This window comes from Falco cherrug, chromosome 11 (genome assembly GCF_023634085.1).
Source record: "Falco cherrug isolate bFalChe1 chromosome 11, bFalChe1.pri, whole genome shotgun sequence".
NCBI classification, from domain to species: domain Eukaryota; kingdom Metazoa; phylum Chordata; class Aves; order Falconiformes; family Falconidae; genus Falco; species Falco cherrug.
Window position 1 is genome coordinate 32,901,395 of NC_073707.1, and position 20,230 is coordinate 32,921,624.

Consider the following 20,230-nt stretch of genomic DNA (forward strand, 5'->3'; position numbering starts at 1 on the left):
CTGCCATTAATGAAAGGTTGTCACTAAGTTACTAAAGAGTTAGCATCCGTGTGCAGTGTATGCACGTACACACTCACACTTGCAGTGGGAGCAGGAATACAAGAAGGCAGGCAGAGCAGACACATCCATTCTGTTTCAGCTTCATAAAAGGTGCCTGTGGCTTTTCCCCTTGCTAAGCTTGGAGTACAGAAGTGCAAAAAAATAAAAGCAGCACTCTAGCTCATGATGCACAGCCCTGGAGCAGCCGTGGGCTTTATGGGAATGACATTTACAGCTGACATCAGATCTGAGTATTTGCATTGGATTTCAGTGTCAGCATTGGAGGTGTGGCTTAACAGGGACACTGCTTCAGTCTTCTGATCCAGCTAAGAGGCAGCTCAGCTCTGTCTGAGAAGATACTCCCTTCCTCTCTGCTATCCTGCTTGCATCTGACTCCTCCCTCCTGCAGCTCAGAACAGTGCAGGGTGAATCCAACAGCCTCTCCTTTCTACTATGTTTCTTCCTGAGCTACTAGAGCTTGGATATACCTGATATTCTGCCTTCCTTTCAACTGAACTTGTGAGTAAGGCACATTGCCTGATATCTGTCAAAAGTGAATGGCATGTTATTACCTGAAGAACCTAAATTAACCATCTTCCAGTACTGAAAGGATTTTGAAGAACTGCATTTTTTTCAGCACCTTTGATACTTGTTGTTGCCTGATTTTTGTAGGGCATGACTTTTTCTGGTTATCAAGGGTGCTTTCACCTGAATATTTCATCAGATGCCGCAAAAGAGAGTCTAGGAAGACAAAGAAACTTGTGATGTGGAACTAACTTCTGGTTTCAGCTAGTGAAAACTTGCAGAGTCAGTGAGAAGGTAAAGAAAAAATTTGCCAAGGACAATGTCAGCAACGCCTAGTAATTTGTCACTTAATGGGACAAGCTTCTTCGTGGAAAATCGTAGCGTTATGGATAAGCCTAGTGAGCAGAGAACTTTGAATGTCTTTCTATTCTGCTTGACTTTTATCATGGCATTCACAGCACTTCTAGGCAGCATTTATTCACTAGTTTCCCTGCTGAAAATGCAAAACAAAACAACGGTTTCAATGATTGTGACCTCTTTGTCAATAGATGATTTGATCAGTGTTGTGCCAGTGATTATTTTCATGCTCACCCAGTGGTCAAGTGATGTCTTCCTCCAGCCTCTGTGCACCACCTCAGCGCTTGTGTATTTATTCCAGGGCATTTCTAGCAACCTGAAAGGTTGTCTTCTAGTTTCTTACAACTTCTACACCATCAACAAAACTGAGACAATATGCTGCAGCACTTCCAAGCAACAAGTGAGTGTGGTATGGGCCATTCTTACTATTTGGGTCATCAGTTTGCTGATCTGCATTTTGCCTCTCTGTGGTTGGGGCGCGTACATCCCCACCTCCTGGGGTTGCTTCACTGACTGTGCCAGTTCCTACATCTTGTTTTTATTTACTGTCTACTCGCTGTGCTTCTGCCTTCTCACAGTGCTGTCTGTTCCTCTAACTTACCAGCTGTTGTGCTCAGATGAGCAACAGCTATTACATACTGATTACCAGGAAATCTCTCGAGGCTACATCACCCCTGGGACACCTGCAGGCTGCAGTACTACTACCCCATCTGTGTCACTGGTGGACCCTGTGGATAAAACCCTGAAGCATTTCCAAAATGCAAGTCCCAGTTCGGAGGCAGTTTTGGGGAAAGGTGTGGCTGAAAGCAGTGCACTCGAGCCCCGTTGCATGAACAGCATACAGAGCAGGAGCTTCGCAGTGGGCTTCGCCCAGAAACGATTCTCACTGATTGTTGCATTGACAAAAGTAATTCTCTGGCTTCCAATGATGGTAAATTATCAGATTGATTTACTTTCTAATGCTTACTTACATTTAAATGGGATGTGACTTGGTGTGCCGTGTATTGAAACAGGTGAACGGTAGGTATTGCAATTGTTCCTTATAGTATAGTTTGTGCCAGCAAAAGTCTTTTTAAGCAGGTCTGTGTCACTACATGAATTTAACTGGCTTTCAGCAGGTTTGGCAGAGCCTGATTCATCAGTATGTTACTCTGTCATCACATCATTTGTATCACCTGAATACAGGGATGGCTGAAGTCCACCCTTTTTTACTGCCACCCTTCTATACTGGCAAGCATTTGTTCAGTATTATGGGGTCTGTGAATTGTACTAAGCTAGCTCTTCTGCCCCTTCTCACAGCTGTGAGTCACGTCCTTTGCCAGACTGGTTAAAAAAAAAAAAAAAAAAAGAGTTTGTTAGAAAAATGAGGTTTGCTTGCATCTTTGTAATCTCTATAGCATTGGTTGGGGCAGGAGGCGTGGTGGGGAGGGAATGTTGTCCATGTCCATGCACTGGTATATTTGAGAACAGGTATAGTTGTGTCTAATTAGAAAGGAGTGTTGAGTACACAGAACATGGGTCGGGGACAGTTACCCTGTCGCCCCTTCCCAGGATATGTATAGACTCAGCACCTGAGATTCTCTCAAAGGAAGGAGAGCATTACAGAGCATCCGCAGTGCAGCCTGGTGTGGTGCTAAGCTCTTGCTTCTGTTCCCCATCAGGAGCTGGAGTTCCTCAATACCATGCAGGAGAGACTGAACTAGCAGCCTCCTCTGAGTTGCTTGTTTTAGTAGTGCTCAAGCATCTATATTTAGCTTAAGCAAGGATTTTTCTGAGAAATACAGAACGAGGAGAGCCTCTGTCAGTGTGTTTTCTCCACTCTGTTAGAAACAAAACTGTTAGGCTTGACAAATATTAATGACAACCTGTGTCCTTTAGTTGTGTCATATTCATAGTGAGATGTTCTGTTTATTCCTGGAAGTATCTCTTTTATGTACCTGAAGAGTTTTAAATTTCAAAATGCTTTGCCTTTCAGATACAAATGGTTGTCCAGCACATCACCGGCTTTCAAAGCTTTCCATTTGAATCCCTTAGCTTCCTGCTGACTTTGCTGGCTTCCACAGCCACCCCAGTATTTGTCCTGTCAGAACACTGGATCCACCTGCCCTGTGGCTGTATCATTAATTGCAGGAGGAACTCATACGCAGTGTCTTCAGAAGAACTCAAAAGTAAGTATGGAAAGGTGATGCAGCTGGAATATATCTTGCAATAAAGAAGGTAGAAAGTCAGTGCCAGTAACAGTACTTTGTACTCCTTGAAATAATTTTCCTGAATGGCATAAACATTACTCAGAACAATATGTGAGACTCGTAACATTAATGTGAGACAGCTGGATGGAAATCATGGATGCTGAGGCACAGAAGCTTGGCTGATTTTCCCAGGTTACTGTCAGATCTTTTAGCAGAGCCCAATGGACTCTGAATCCTAGTTTTTCTCTCCTCTCCTACTCCGGAAAAGATGTATTTACTAAAATCTGAGTTCTACTAACCACATACATGGAACATGCTAAACCTGTTTCATGTTGTGGGGGGAAAAAAGCATGCTAATTGCAAGCAAATTATAAGAAGGAGAGAAGCTATTGTTTGTACAGCTGTCACAAGGACACCAAAAAGCACATAGAGAAGAATGTGATTGCTGGGAGGGGCCTGTATCTCACTGTGTTCATTCTGCTTGTTGAAAGCTGAGGGACTCCTATGCAGTTTTTGCCTAAAAATATTTCCCTGCATGTTTATAAAGTTTACCTTAGTGTAACAGAGGATGCCAGGCCTTCACTGGCAACCTTGGGATCTTCTAAAACCCTGGTTTTCTGAGGGCCTCCATGTAAAACCAGCTGGAGGAATAGAGCAGTTCAGATGGAAGGGACCTAAAAGGCTCCTCTGGTCCAGTGGTGGAAGTTAAGAGCTAAATTACGTTCCAGATTCTGAGGATCTGAGTGTTGTTTCACATTCTCTGGAGTGACAGTCCTCTAACATCATCGGGTGAATTCTTGTCGTTCACTGCATGTTTAGGAAGAAAGCAAGCTCCTGAATCCTCGAGAAAAGCCATTCTCCTTCATGGCTTTCTCTTGCTTTGAACACATTCTTCAAGTGCAAATGGCTTGTGCTGTGGCTGATGCTGTTGTAACCACTTTCCTGGAGAGGATGACTGCAGTTCATCAAGAGGCAGTTTGTTTCAGATGTATTTAATGACACTATTTAGCGAGATAAATGTACAACAGATAGAAAAGTAGCAATTGTAAAATTATTTAAAATAAATCGGTGACTTTTAGATATGCGTACTAAAGACTATGCTCAAGTTTTAACTCAGTGACTGCTAAGGTCAGAATTTCACCCATAGTAAGCACACAAACTGTTGAGCAGAAATATAGGTTGTGTAAATGTGTCCTCATACCTTTTATTTTACAATTTAGCATGAAAATTTTGGTGGGAAGGTGATTTCATTAGTTAAATAAAAAACACTTCTTTAATTTCTACATAATGTGAGATGAAGAGGAGGATGAAGAATCTCAGGTGGTTTGTGTCAGGAGGAATAATGAAGGGGTATAAATAACAAATGAGAATATTTAATTGCTCAGTTACTGTGTCAGATTAGTTGAAGCAATGAGTTTAGAACAGAGAATGCACAAAAATTTCACTGTGTAAATACTTCAAATATTTATTTTTTTATTGTAGAATTCTGTTTTTCTTGCTTAACTGTTGATATTGAAGGTTAGTTAGTTAGATCTTCAGAAATGTTTTATCATTTTGTACGATTTTTTACTTTTAGGAATGTAGCTGAAACAGGCTGTGAAAAAGTGTTAAAACATTTAAGTATTTTCTTCTTTTGTGTATGGCATAAAACATCATATATTGTGTGGTTTTGAAAATGGCAGATGGTCTACCAGTTTCTGGGAATGCATTAGCTTTGGAATGCATAATTACTGAATTTATTAAGAAGGCAGTGTAATAACATACTGAGAGGTCTTTTGTCTCAACAATTTATTCTTTTTATGGATAGAAAATTGTCTGTTTCTAGCAGTAGTTAAATAATTTATTCCAAGTTTTAGAATGTCGTTTTCATTGTGTATGCAATCTCATTTTTATTCTTTTAATACGACATTTCTTTCCTTTCTGCTTAGCGAAACGTAGGGGCTTCGAATTCAACCTGTCATTCCAGCAAGGTTATGGAATCTACAAAATATCCCAGGAACACCATCACCACCACGATGGGGATGGTCAGTCGATGTCCTATCACAGCCTGGTGAGCTACGACTGCGATAGCTCGACAGAACCTGGCAGAGGCAGCGATGCCCGCCCCCGGGCCGGGCGGGCGGCGTTCAGCACCACGGCCCGGGCGGACAGCTCCCGGGGCGGCGGGGGCGGTGGCGGGGGCGCGGCCGGGACGGAGCCCGGCGCGGGGGGCAGCACCGACCGCCTCTTCCCGGACAAACCGGCGCGCTTGGAAAGAGAGGAGGTCAGAAATTTTGATCAGTCGACTTTTTCTGAAGGACCAGAGAGGAGGTTGTCTCATGAGGAAAGCCATAAACCTGAACTCACAGATTGGGAATGGTGCAGGAGTAAATCGGAGAGGACCCCTCGGCAGGTAAAATACAAACTTGCCCTTATTTTTTTCTGATACTAAGATTTACCTTACAAAACAATAATTTTTACTTAAATTGAAATTACTATTAGTCCTATTGTTAGTGTAGTTATTTTTAGTAAGAATCATACTTAGTATTCTATATTTTAGTAACCACACACCTATTTGCAGATTCTCATCCTGCAATAATTTCTCACTTGTCTTCTTAATCATGGGGTTGTAATTATTATTACTATTTTGTGTGCACCTTCATGATTTGTATGTGGTAAGAATTCAGTATGAATTCTGTTAATTCATCATAACAAATAGGGATTTTCTCTCAAAAGACTACATTTTCAAGAGTATTTCCAAGCATCTGGTGACTTTCTGTGTCATGCTTACTTTTTGGGTAGAGGAAAAAAGAGAACTACAAAATCAAATCTGAATGGTAAGTCCACAGAGAAATGCACATTTCAGTCTGGGCACAAAGATTCCTTTTAGATTCAGACAAAAATATTCCCAATAATATATTGCTCTTCCCTTTCATTTAGATTGTGGACAGTTATTGGAAGAAGAAATGCTAATAAACAGATAAGTTTTCAGGAGCTCTTAGGAGAAAGTGAAGTCGGAGTCTTAGTACATCAGCACTTCGGGCGAAAGACCTGTTAAATCTGTCCATAACCTCAGCTTGTGTATTCCTTTGCACAGAGGTTCTGATTCTGCTCTCTCACATTTGCTGTGTGCTGTATTGAATCCCACAGAGCTTTTCAGATTTTGGGAGAAGGGGACTGTCAAAACGATCTAAAATTAATAGAGTGCTGCAATCTTGCTATGTACCTTTCACCTAAAGGGGTGCCCTGTTGAATGAGCCACCGTTGCCATAAAAGTTGGGGTTTGCTTTCAGTTATCAGATTGCAGGACTAAGGTCTGTGCCACTTCAAAAACTTTACTTTTAATTTCTATAATCAGTGTTTGTTTAAGGGGCAAAGTGTCTCAACTGTTGCAGGTTGAATGCTCTTAATGAAAGAAGGGAAAGAGTGTTAGCCATTCCTTGTCAACTGTCTGTTAAGCAGGCAATGAATGTGAGGATTTTCTATCTCCTACAAATTCATGATTGTGAACCAAAGTTTGAACATTGGCTGTTAACTGAACTGAGTGTTGGAAGGTGCAGTGTGGAATTCAGCTGGCATTTACCATGACAATCAGTGGGAGTGGGTAAGAGTTTGTGTTAAGTCCATGGGACAGGCGCTGCAGAAAGCTTTAGGTTGGAGAGGGTCTCTGAAAGTCACCTAATCCAACCTCCTGCTCCAAGCAGGGCTGATGTCAAAGCTAGATCAACTTGCTCTCTACCTTTGGCACATACATAGGTAAGATGTATAAGCTGTATTTTATATCTAAATAAGGGAATCCCTCTCCTTCTGATAAACACAAGTTTATCATGTGAGTCAAAGTAGGAATTTGTTTGATATTTCAAATTTAACTGATTATCCCTTTCATGAAAAAGCAAATGTTCACTCTGTTGCAGTGTGCAGTGATGAACTGCTGTGTTTGTGGGCAAAAGTAAATGGTGTCTCAAACTGGTTTTAATCTACTAGTTCGTGCTAACCTCCTGTGTGCCATGTAGCATTTGCTTAATAAAGTCAGTATATCACTAGGTTCATCCTTAACTGTGGCTCTCCTTGCAGTAGTTTCCAGGTGGTGTTTTAAAAAAGTAAAAAAATCCCTTTTCCCATCTCTTCTGGCTGCTGTTTCAAATTGCTAGACCTGTGACTTCCATTACAGCAGGTGTGAGCACCTCTCTGTGAAGCAGCTGTAACAACTGCACGTGGACGGCTTTGTTTGCCCTGGGGCTTTATATGTCACATTTGGACATACTTCACTACTTTCATTACAAGGAATCCCAATTCATCCTTTTCTGACATTTCCCAAGTTATAACCCAATGTGCAGTTGCCAGGCATTAAGGCTTCTGTGGTCTAGAAGTTCAAGGCTTCTGAGTAACAGATTGCACTGTTTCTGACATTCAGCATGAGTTCCCAGAGCTTCACAGCGCTGACATTTGCTTTGCTGCTGAAAAAGGGCAGAATATGAAACTCCAGCAAGCATTGTAAAATTAACTTTAATGCGTTTCTCAGATGTGTGCTGGATGAAAGATCAATTTGGGGCAAACATTAAATAAGTTGAAACCCATCCCTTTTATTTATCCTGTCTGGAAGTCTCTAAGTATCTGAGAAAAGTCACTGTATCCTCATTACTGTCCATTTTTCACCATTGTTAAAAAAGGAGCCTTTACCTAGAATTTATTGGCCATGTACGTATGCTTAATTTGTCAATTAAGCTAGCCAACTGGGGAGAAGGTACCAAAGCTTACAAAGAAACGGGTGATTATCCAAATACAGTAAAAGTTCCTCATTGTTACTACTTTCAGACTATACATGCTTGATCACAGAAGTAGATACATATGTTCTTACTAGAGTACTTCCAGCTTTCTTTTCAATAAGCAGAACTTGTAATAACTTACAGTAGGGGGAAGAATAGCAATTGCACGTGGATTTTCAGCTTAGGCAGTGTGACAAATGTGTCCTTACATGCTGAATTTCCACATAGCAAAGGGCATAGATGCTCGGCATGAGAGCTTGAGAAAAACATAATATCAGTCCTTCTGCATGTACTTGTTGCAAAACAGACAGTGAATTGTCTTATAAAAAATTAGAATGCATTTTTCTCACATTAAAATTATTTTGTAATTTCTGTTGTACTACCTGTTTGAAAGCTTTTGAATTTAAGAGCACCCATGATAGCCCTGGGAGCAGCCAGGTTGGGGTGCTCTATTTCTCTGATGCTGTTATAGGGGTTCCCCCTCCTGTTGTTGTGCCTATGTGCTCCTTTGTGTTCATGGAGAGAATCTTTTACTCATACAGCCCAATAATTTGCATTTCTGCAGCAAAATGGAGAGCAATGCAGTAATCAAATCTAGAAAGTACCATGCTAATGGAAGTTACAGTTGATAGAACTATGGCCAACTTCAGCCAGGTATTAAAGAAATCATTGTGAGAGTTGCTGCTGCTGAATGGGTGATACAGTGTGCATTGCTGTAGCTGACAGGTGTCCCATTTTGAATAAAACCTGCTTTGCCAAGTGCAATAAACCAGAACATTTTGGACAGGGCCAGAAAGGTATAATAGTCTCACCCTGATCTCCAAACAGCAGATAGCCAGGCATGCAGATTTTTCACAGGGGACAAGTATTTCTTACCAGCAGGACAAGTAAACCCTTTATAGTATAATCCTACTGCTTCCATCAGTGCATCAGCACTGATTTTGCCATGAAGGTGAAGCACAACGTAACTGTCTCAGTCTTCACCTGGTGCTGGCCACGGCATCTTCCTGTACAGCACAGGTCAGCAGAAATGAGCTGGGTGTCACCAGCTTTCTCAGGGCCTTCTGTTCTGCTTTTTTATTAATCCTTCTCGTAGCCACTCTGCAGATTGAACAGGAGAGGACAGAGAAAAGGGTGACAAGATGTAGCATGCAAATAAAAACATGCTTGAACAAGATTTGTTTTGTCACAGAGTAATTGCCCAAAGTTTCTCTGAGAAAGCTCAGGAGGAAAAGCAGTGACATTCTGGAGAACACTGCAGTCTGAGCATGCGGTGGTCCAGAAACAAACCCAGTGCACATCCTGCTCAGGGTGCCTGTGGCACCAGGTTTATGCTTTACAAGGTCACCTACTACTTCAGCCCTTCAAGTGGCACAAGTTACCTGGGACAGAACCTGGCTTGAGGAAGCTGTTGGCACAAGTGGCAGTGACAGGAGTCAGAGCTGGCTGTGCAGAATGGTCTGCTCACCATTTTGGTAGCGGGATGGGTATGAGAGGAAAGGAAAGGCAAAGAGGGTTTCTCCCATAAAAAAGAGTGCACCCATGGTCATGTTCTGTTTGAGGGAGGGACCTGTCTGAATGCACAGGCCTGTCACTCTATATTATTTTTAAAAGCCATGAAATCATTAAAAGGTAAACTGTTAACTTGAAATAAATTCTGCTTTCTCTGTAGACCCCATTATTAAGTGTTGCTTATGTAAGGAAATGTAACTAGGATGTATACTTCTCCTGCAAATCACCTTAAGGCCATATCAGATTCCAGAGTTCATACCGGTAAGAGAGGTTTTTACTGGCACAAATTTATAAAATTGGCATTGATTAAAGAAATTTGCTGCGTGTGTATGCACGCATGTTGATTTATATTAAGCTGGTTAATTAGTTGTGCTGGTTTTGTAGGCATCTGCAATGATCTGGAGGGTGAAATACATTAATCTGATAACACTGAAATGCTGATGCTACTCAGGAGATGCAGTGCAGCTGCATTCCATGTGGAGCGCTTGCTTGGCCCATTGCTTCTGAGAGGTAGCAGGGATTGCACCAGCCCTCCATTGCCTTGCAAGTTGTTCTTACCAGTGAACTGGTGATGAGATCTTGCAGCTATTGGTTTTCTGCTTCTGTTTGCTCAGAACTGGGGAAAAGCAGAGAAAAGCGGGACAGGAAAGAGAGAATTCAGTCATATGCATGAATGTAGCTTAGAGTGAAAGGGCTTTATTTCTGCTCTGACATAAACCACTCTCCAAAGCCACTGAAGTAGTGCTGGTCAAATGCAATACAATTCAAGAAAAATCCATCTTTTATTAGCCTTCTTTTTTGAGGACTGTCTAATTTACTATATACCAATAAATATTTATTTATTTATTTAGCATTCACTAATTTATTCCAGTTCCTCACCCTGTCTTGTGCTGTTGTCTAGTTCTAGTGACTGTGCAGTGGCTGCTGTTCAGGCTTTTAACAGCCTACAAATAACTTACTGCAAAAGCACGATACGAACCATTCTGTTTTTAATTCCCAGAAATATCCATGTGTGCTGACTGTTTTCCCTTCTACTTACCAACAAAACCCCGGATTATTTTGCCATACTCTATTATAAACTCTGTCTGTACTGGCAATACTTCAAAATTCTCTGCGGTTTTTTTCAGGCTGCCATCAAAAAGAATTGACCTAATCTCATGGAAATGGGATGGTCCCTTGCCTAATTGTAGACATTGCTGCTCTCACTGAGAGCTGATCCTAGTTCCAGTCTTAAAAAATTGGGTTACATTAGGAGTTGATACTGTGGGCTGAATTCCACAGGCAGTTCCTCTACCCCTGTGGCTTTATGTTACTGACAATCTACTGGTTTCTTCTGAAACCCAGATGCATGTTATACAAACACTGTGAGGCACTAAAAACTGGAGGTCTAGGCCTGTGGAACTGCAATGTCTCTAATATGTTTCATCTGCCCAGGAGGAATGTGTGAAGCTGCAGGCACTCTGCAGTGCCCAGTTCTCCTCGGCTCATTAGGCTGCTGGCTGTCATGCTGGGAGGGTCCAGGGAAAGGAACCCCAGGCTGAACTGGAGATGGGAATCTGCTTGCTCTGCCAGTACTGGATCCTCTTGAGGTTATAGAGGGAAGGTGGATTTTAGCTCTGTCCTGGACATAATCTGGATAAACTCGGCTGAGCTTCCCCCAAGTCAGGCTGGGGCAAAATACATGTACAGCCCAGTGGTACTACAAGCTGCTGCTGACTGCAACCTCCAGTTGGTCCAGCAAAAAAAGCAGCTGATACCGCTCTGACTGACAGCGCATCCTTTGCCTGCCACTTGCCTGATTAAAGGCAGGATTGCCTTTGCCTTCTGGAAGGAGCCTAACACCAATGCCACTATAAAGCCAGTAGAGATGCAGTGTTTGCTTGTTGCTTTTTTTGTTGTATGGGCTGGCAGTCCATTGCACGGAGTAGGAAGAAATGTCTGATCAGATGAGGCTGAGCCTGGGGCAGACTTCAGGAGTTTCCCTGCCAGGACTTCAGTGCTGGAGCTGAGAGGAAGCCAGAGCTGGGATGGGGATGGGGTGGGGGCAGTGGGGACTGGTATAGCCTTTCTGTGCTGTGGGAGAGAGGACATGTACAAGAGGAGGTGCTAGGAAGGAGCGGGAGGATACAGCTGTTCTCTTGGGTTACTACAGTAAACCCATCCTTGGAACTCCCTTTATAAATGCTTTTATGTGTGCTATATCACAGTCCTAAAAGAACGCAACAATTTTCTTGGCTTGTGTTTGGCCTTTCTTCTAGTCTTCTTTTCTTTTCATAGCCAGAGCCTGATACATTGCCCCACTGTAGCAGTACTGCAAGCAGCAGTACATTCCTTTCAGCAGAACAAAACCTGGTGGCAGTTGAAGGGGGACATCACAATGTGGCTTCCTGTGACGGAGAAGCAAGTGGAAGGAGCAACATGGCATAATAAGCATAAAGCACATTAATGAGGACATACAGTTCTTTAATACTGGTTTACATGTTATAGAACTTTGGATAGACGTGCCTTCCTGCGTGTCAGTATATGAAGAGGTAATTCCAACTCTCTTCCCAAGCTCCTTCCTACCATGTCTTGTCCAGTTTTTCCTTTCTTTCTTCAGCACTTTCCAGTAAATTTACTCAGCCCTTTCACCTGATAGCTGTGGTTTTGCCTCCGTTTCATCACAGGGAAAATAAACGCAAAAATAAAGCTTCCATAAATCTTGCCTTGCTGCAAAGCTAGCATATGGCAGTGGCTGTGCTGATGAAAAGAAGGCAGAGGTGGGAATACTGGGTGCAGTGCTGTGTACTAAATCACAGTGTTTACAGGCAAAAGTATCCTCTTGGGTTGCATCCTAAGGGTAGGGACACAGCTGTGTTTTTCCCATTAACACTAATGGAAGTCAAGAGGCTGAACCACAGGCTGTGCTCTGGAAATGTGCCCCTTTATGTTTCTGTCCTACAAAGCCGTCTTGCACATTTCCTCCTGGTTCTGCTTCTGTAGCAGGAGGTATTCAGAGGTGTTAAATGGCTATAGTCATCATGCTGATGGTCATATGTACTACTCTGTCAGTTAGAAAGGTTACATTTCCTATTTTGCTACCCTCAAACTTACAGTATATACTGGGCTGTTTGGCCCAGTGTGCTTACCGCTTCTTAATAGTAAAAAAAAAACCCCAACCACCTCTGAGGCAAAGGACTTGCTGAAATCTTACTGAATTTTGTGTGATGATTTCCATCTCATTTGAAGGTGGTTTGCACTGCTTGGTAAGGGTAAGGATCTAGTGAAAGGCCTTGCATCTCTGATGCAGAACTAAGAAAGGAACTAGGACTGCTGGTCTCCTCTCAGTGTTAGGCCAGGTACAGTTGGAAATCGTGTCTGGTGTTCTGGTATGACCAAACCACGCAGCTGCACTGTGATTAAGAATTAAAATGTGAAAACTGTGTGCTTAGTAAAACCTGGTCAACACCTTGACAAAAGAGAACTAGTTTCAGCTGAATGGAAATTGGCCAGCATTGAAGACTCTGTGGTTTGAAATTTAAACCCTGCCCATAACACTTGCAACTGGATCCTTGTGAATATGACTTTGGTTTTGCTGATTTTAAAGTTACCAGACTCGCATAGTGAGATAAAGGCATAAGGATTTCATAGTTAAACACACAACCCTGCAGTTACTGTAGAGGTGGTCCTCATTGATGGCCTCTACACACACCGTATGAAGGGTGAGAGTTGCAGGCTGACCTGCTGTCTGCATGTCAGCAAGCAGAGGTGTGATATTGGACTAGTGTTAAAAAGTACAGCTCTTGCCAATAAACCAACCTCTTAGCTCAGGTAATAAACTGGGGTTGGCTTTGGAAGTTGGAAGATCAGAAGCAGATGTGGGTTGGTTAGCTTTACCAACTCAGACTTTATCAAAATGGGGGAAAAATCCAAGCACTTTTTACTAAAGATTGTAAATAGTGAGGTTAGTCAACAGTGGGTCTCATCCAAAGCACCTCATGTCCAAATATCCCAGCTTTTAGTCAGGTAAATATTCCATTCTGTTTAGTGGGGCTTTGTCACAGTTGGCATAAAGCTTTCACTTGAAAAACTGCTGGTACATTTTGTGTCTGATGCCAGCAACCATTCCAGTACCTCAGGGGAAGGTAAGTCTTGGCAGGACTGAGTATTTTTCTGTGCTGTCTGCTGAAAGGAGGTGCTGTTCCACAAATGGAGTTCAGAGTTCATTACCTGCTGTGTGAAAAGCCAGTCTCACACACAGAACCGAGATACCATTTATTGCATGTCTGCACAGAGGTGGGTGCTAGGTGGCAAAGCCACAAAGCTAGCCCACCACTCACACAGGGTAAAACATTTCATACAGTTTGAATAATTGTTTTCAATTGCATTTAGTCAAACCTAATTCTCATGGGTTCTTAGGAGTGTTACATATCTACTATTAGTTAATTAACCACATTTGATTTTAATAGGAATATAGAGTTATAAGAAATATTTTAGTGGAATTTGTGTTTGTGTAGCAACCGACAGCTACTATGAAATCCTCCGTACCAAGGCCGAAGGGATTGGTCAGAATCACCTAGTAGGAATGTTTAGAACTTAGATAACAGTTTCATGATTGGATACAGTGTTTATGCGTAGCCTAGGAGAGTGTATTGAGATGTCAGAATGTAGAATTAATGGGAACTGGGGAGAGCTGAATGAAGCAACTCGTAGTTACCTGCCAAGAAACAGTGAATGTAGGTAAAAGGTAATTCTGGCAGGGGGCATCGCGACCACCGACTCATGTACCACCTACCCGAATAATACCCAGACCCATTTCTAGACCTTTCTAACCTTTACTGCACAGAATCGGATATGGGAGGAGAGTATGTTAATGATTTTTGGGAAATACTATGTTTATGCATGAATACTTAATGAATATGTATAAGTAAGTCCTATATAAGGTGTATGATTTTGAAACTTGGTGTACGTTGATCGTGAGAGCAATCACTCGCGCACCTGCCTGTTAATAAAGAAGTGTCTGCTTATCTGCATCACATTGATGTTGATAAATTCTTTATTCCACGATTTCAGTAACAGGAGCCTCGTCTCCGTTTAAAGGTACAGCATTATTTTTTCCATCGTGTTCTGTGGGGAGGGGGGCTTTGTTAGTAAGGGACTTACTTTGCTCTAGGAAGTATCTTTCAGTATGCTAATTAGGATAGTTCACACATAGTTCAAGTAATTTTCTGTTCGATCTCATTAACCATTTGGTTCTCCTTGAGCTTATCTTGTTATGCCCCAGCTTGACATATTTACCATGCCTATCTCTTCTCCCAAGGCCATGTTTTGCTAACTATTTGTAACATCCTCTGTTTTTCAAATTCTTTCTTGTTTTCATTATAGATATTTACATACTTTGTCTAAATTTCGAGTTTGATTTAATACTGAGCCACTCGACTACAGAGGCATAGTGCATGCCAGCTGGCCTGCACTGCTCATTTGCCTGAAGTCAGTCAGGGAAACAAGGGATGAGAAGTCTCTCCCTACATTACTTTTTTTCACCCTCTGAGGAACAAGTGATACTTGCAGAAGGCTGCCCATTTTAATTTGTGTTGTGAAAGCAGTAGTTTTTATTCTGTTATTTTCAGACCTTAAAAAAGCAGTTAGAAAGGTATCACTTGATTTAGCTTTTTGAAGAGCAGGGTGCCAGACTATGCATGTGATGCCTCTGATTTTCTGTTGAAGCAATGTGCTACCTGGAAGGTGGCGCTACCCTGGAGTGACAGTAATGATGCTGTAACTGGTTGTCTCCTCATTGTCTGTTCTGGGAGTAAAGAGTTACTCCATCAAAGTGGTTTCTCTGGAATATAAGTGTCATGAAAGGAGAATGAGACAGCAGGTTTTATTTAATACCTATATAGGCTAGCTATAATTGAGAGGGAGATAAAAAATGGTACTTGTCATTTCTAACTCTTGCTGAGCCACATTTGTGAAAGATGCCTTTAACATCTCATAAAATACCAGTGTATCTCCCTGTCATAAAGAAATTGAGTGTAAATATGTCATGTATTTTTTTACCTATACTTAAATGCCTTCAGGCAACAGAAATCTCCCAGGCTTGCAATATGTTACAGGCTTTCTGCTTGGTTTTTTTCTTTGACTTGATATCTCATCTATGGGTTGCCTCAAGCAACCTCTTTCAAGAGACTGTCTGTATAGAATCTGTTTATGTGCCCAGCAAAGAGAAAGAGGGGGAAGCTGTGTAATTTCACTGAGGCAGAGTCAGTGCTGTATCACTGTATGTCTGCAGTTTGAAGGATTTTAACAGTGACAAATACACAGGATCTTTCTCAATCCAGGAAGGTATAAACATTCCATTGAACACCAGGCACAGCACAGAAGCTGAGGTATGAATGGACTTGAAGATTGTATTTGCTTTCAACTGGCCTACAGAACTGTACCATGCTGGTCTGCTGCGATGTTCTTGTCTGGTCTCTTCCCACAGGTGGTGTTCCCTTGGCTGGAAAGTCAATGTAGCAATTTACCATCACCTTCTGACTTTGCTCCAAGTGGGACAAAGTGGTGTGGTCCTTGCAGTGCTTGCTGACTCTCTGCTTGCAGTTAAACTGCAGTTGGCACTCTGTTGAATTGCACAAAGGGGAGAAATACTGGGTGTAAAAACATTTGCCCGGGAGGGCAAGGCTGGATATACACAATTTGGAATAGCGCTTCCCTCATGCTGGCACCCTGGTGTGAAGCAGCTAGCTTCCTATGCCTGCTGTTTATTCTGTCTGGTTCAGACAAATAAGCAACAGCTCTCAGATCTGTTGCTTAAACAGGTCTTCATGAATGCTAGGCACAAGTATACATGCACACACAGAACTAGAGAGAAGAAATAAAAACCCAGGCTGTGCAGAATTAATGAGGGTGAATAAGCCTTGTGGAGCTGACCAGTGACACTGTTATATCAGCGTCTCTTAAAGGAATTGATCCTGCAAAGAGCTGCCACTGATTGGTAGCAGTGTTCCTTTTCTGAGAGAACAGACAATGCTACAAACAAAATCAGTATCAGACTGACCAAGGGACCCTTGTACATTTGCACTAGTACCACTTAATGGAATAGGAGTTTCAAAAGCATTGCAATTTACACAGCTCCCAATAAAGCCATTACACTCTAGGCTGATACATTCTCCATCTTTTAAAGGCTTCTACTGTTCTTCAACCTGTTTTTCTTCATTATATTTCCCTAGTAAGCAAAACCACCATTTCAGTTTAACTTTACAATACCTGCCGCTGAGCAGAAAGCCTGTTATGATGCTGACAAATGAACTCAGAACTTTTTTCCAGGACTGGCAGTACACACATCAAATAAACTTCACCAAATCTGGTGAAAAGCGTAAGGCCCAATTTTGCGGCTGTTGCCGAAAAGAGAATGGCTGTCAGCAGATCATCTCCTGTGTAAAGAGTCACCACTTCCTGGTAGCAAGGTGATGGAGGGAGCTGGACCAAACATCCCAAGCTCTGATTTCTGTACCCACCACATGCTGCCCAATAGACCTCTTCTCTCTTCTGCAATACTGACCTTCTTTAGAAGCTGATAATGCAATCAGCCCTGTCAGTCAAGACATAAGAAGTCATTCTCAGATATTCATGGCTGGAAAGCTTTGACAGATAGATAGAACTATGCAAAAGTCATGTTCTTCTTAGTGTGGTATGTAGATTGCAGAGTTGCACCTTTCTAAAGCAGGAAATTTCAGTTCTGTGGACACTGACACTGCTTTAATTGGAGTCCGGTTGACAGAACCCTTATTGAGAGTCATCAGTACTGTGCAGTGGAGATGCAGGGCTGGAGCTATCTCTACAGCTAGGAATGATGTGGTTGCCTCAGTGCAGTTCTAGCCTCATTGGTCTGCTTCTACAGCCTCAGGTAGCTTCTCCGCTTGCCTCTGTGCGTGAACATAGATATACACATAAACCATGATCTTAGGCTTCAGTTGCATGGTCGGTTGTTGCCCACATTCACTGTACCACATGAGGAGACCGCACAAAGTAGAATTCCAAGAGCTAGAATTTATTTGCCCAGGTAGCCACAGTGCTGACATTTTTATGCTTTCAAGTGCATGACTTCACAATTTAAATGTTCCTCTAGCGTAGAGTTTGAAGACTATTTGCTTCTTGCACACACTCCAAATATTTATATTCCCGCAAAGAATTAAAACTAACACTGAATTGTTAATTCCGCACACACTTTTTTACCTGAAAGTGCAAATAAGCTATCAGAAATTGTCATAAATATCTTATACTGTGTTGTGAGAGCAAATGCACAGAATTACATAAAGGCCAAGTCTGTAATTATTCTGAAAATCTTATTAAACCTGACAAGCATACACATCAAAACAGACACATGTGTTTTCCCAGTTATTTTTGAAAGATCAGTGTAGGATTTGAAACAGGTGTCCTGAAGGCAAGAAGTTTGGTGAAAGCCGGACATATCACCAAATCCCATCAGGCAGGCCTGTTTCCATATTGAAGAGAGTTGTTTCTTGTAAAATCAGCTATTCTGTCTGTTAAGAAGACTATTTAAATGTAATAAGACTTGAAACAAAAATCTTTACATGAAAATACAGATTGTTTGTAATAATTCTACCATTAAAAAAATTTACCGTAAGCATCTAGACTTCTGTGGGACATCAGCAGTTACAGACAACAGAGAAACTGAAGCTCATGGCAGATGGCTCCCATCAAGTCCAGCAGCAAGGAGAGACCTGAGATCATCCAAATGGCCTTAAAGCCAGGCACCTTCTGAGCTTCTGTCCATGCAACCCATACCACAGGGGGGTCACTAAATGTGCCATATGCATTATTTGTGGAATATTAAAGGGCTTCCTGTTGAGCTCATTCACTTCAGCACCAGGCAACTGAGTACCGAAGTTCTGGTTATGTAGATGCAAGTATTCTTACCTTGGATGCCTCTGTTGCACTTTCTAATTTGCTCCAAATAAAAGTCTGTCCACATTAGGTAGGCCAACAAGAAACACTGGTTTTCAGGTTATCTGAGGTGAGCTTGTCTCTTCTTTCAGTATCCTATTAGCCCTAAATTTACTGCAGTCAGCCTCTCAAAGGGCAAATCATTGCAGTAATTAATTTTACTGCAGCTAACTTATTTTTAGGAGAGTGGAAGAGTAAGTCTCTGTTTTAAAATAAACGGAAAACACATTGACTCTGGAAAGAAACATCAGGATCCTTACTGGAAACATTCTAAAAATAGAACTTTACATCTAGAGCTGTATTCCACCAAAGTAATTAGGAATGCAAATTATTTAGAACTTTCTTTAGATTGCTGATATTTCTGTTTGGGAAGGCAGCATGGCCCAATTGGAGCGGTGTTGGACTGGGACACAGCAAAACCTGTGCCTGTTCTTGGCTCTACCACTGTGCCATTCTGCAGGCTTGGGAGAGTCACTGTCCATTCTGGGACCTCACATCAGAGCTCTCCTACCTTTTCCAGAGATGAGATACACACTCTAATATGATCTCTACTTCACTGTAACACTGACGTTACAACTATATTATTATTCCAGGGCCTGTGATTCATGATGCGAAGATTGGGCATCGTGAGGGAGAGTCTACAAACTACCTTGTGCTTGAGTCTGTTGCCCAGACACAGGTGTGTAGAAACAGTTGAGATGCGCTCAGGTGTCCCACCTGGCCTCCAGCTGCTGCTTCAGGAGGCTGTAGGTCACCTATTAGTCCTCTGTTACATTTGAAAGTTTTTTGAGGATATCCCAAATCCTCTGTGGCATCTCTGATGACACTAGACACCTATGCCTGGGCAACAAGTTCAAACTAAATGTCTGAGTATGCAGCCTTCTTGCATAGTCAGGGAGGTTAGCTCCTAACTTGGGTGCACTTGAGTATCCTCCAAACAAATTTTTTTCTTCCCCTTGATCATGTAGGGATTCCAGGCTCTTAGGCATTTCCTTTCTTCCCCCAATTAACCTTCTTTTTTTTCTCTCCACTGGCCTTGACCATACTGCAAGAGCAGTTTATTCTCTTTAAAATCAAATAGCTGTGAGCTACATGAGGCACCACTCAGGTCATGTGGCTCTGAACAGTTTATCTTGTATTTCAGTTGCTAACAAGGATTACCTAGTAAGGATCCACTTCTGGAACAGTCTCAGCTTTGTTTTTAGGAGGTGACATATTAATTGATGTGTGTTTGGAGAATGGAGCTGTTCATGCTTTTCTTTCCCTGCTGTGCAGTCATCTGCTGTCTGAAACAAAAAATTACCAGGAAGTCCTGGGAAGTGTGTGCTTATCTAGAGTGGACAATGGTCTCTGCAGGTGCTAAGCATTGGAGAACTGGGACCGCTGAGTTTAAGATCCTTGTAACAGGATGAATCCAGTTACACTTAATACAAAATGCAAAAAGTATGTAGAAATGTTTGGTACTCGGAATATTAATGTGTCAGCCTTAAAGAGTTTTCTAGGCTTCCTCTAGCAGAATAAATCCTTGATCGGTTGTAAACTAGAGTTTTAAATTATTGTGAACATCATACGTAAATACATCAGAAGCAGTAATCAAAGTTGATTGCAGTCCTGCATTCCTGGCTTCTGTAAGTGTCCAGCTCTGCAAATTGCTGATCCGCTCCTGCAGACACTAAAGGGATGCAGAGGGAATGCTGCACACCCTTGGGAGGCACTTACCAGCATGCAGAATGAGGCTCTGCTTTGGCAATTGATGCTATTTTTCTCTGAGTGTACTTGCAGCTTAATACCCCTTTGTTAATATTTCACGTAAGTATAACTTTTATAGCAAACCGAATAGAAAAGGGTGTTTTTCTTTGATCTTTGTTGGTCTGCAAGGAGAAATTCAACAGCAGATTCTGTAAAAGTTATCTA

The 20,230-nt window shown here is 42.0% G+C and overlaps 1 protein-coding gene across 3 annotated transcripts in view; it reads left to right on the plus strand.

Moving 5' to 3' along the window:
* The first annotated feature begins 382 nt into the window (after positions 1–382).
* Positions 383–20,230, plus strand: part of GPR149 (G protein-coupled receptor 149) — a 33,880-nt gene continuing 14,032 nt past the window's right edge. For all 3 annotated transcript variants that reach the window (XR_008734368.1, XR_008734369.1, XM_005440150.3), the window contains exons 1-3: positions 383–1,852; positions 2,897–3,089; positions 5,039–5,502. Coding sequence is in view for 1 of the 3 variants with exons in the window: in XM_005440150.3 (XP_005440207.2) it covers positions 884–1,852; positions 2,897–3,089; positions 5,039–5,502 (1,626 nt within the window). In the remaining 2 variants the exon portion in view is untranslated. The remainder of the gene's footprint in view (positions 1,853–2,896; positions 3,090–5,038; positions 5,503–20,230) is intronic.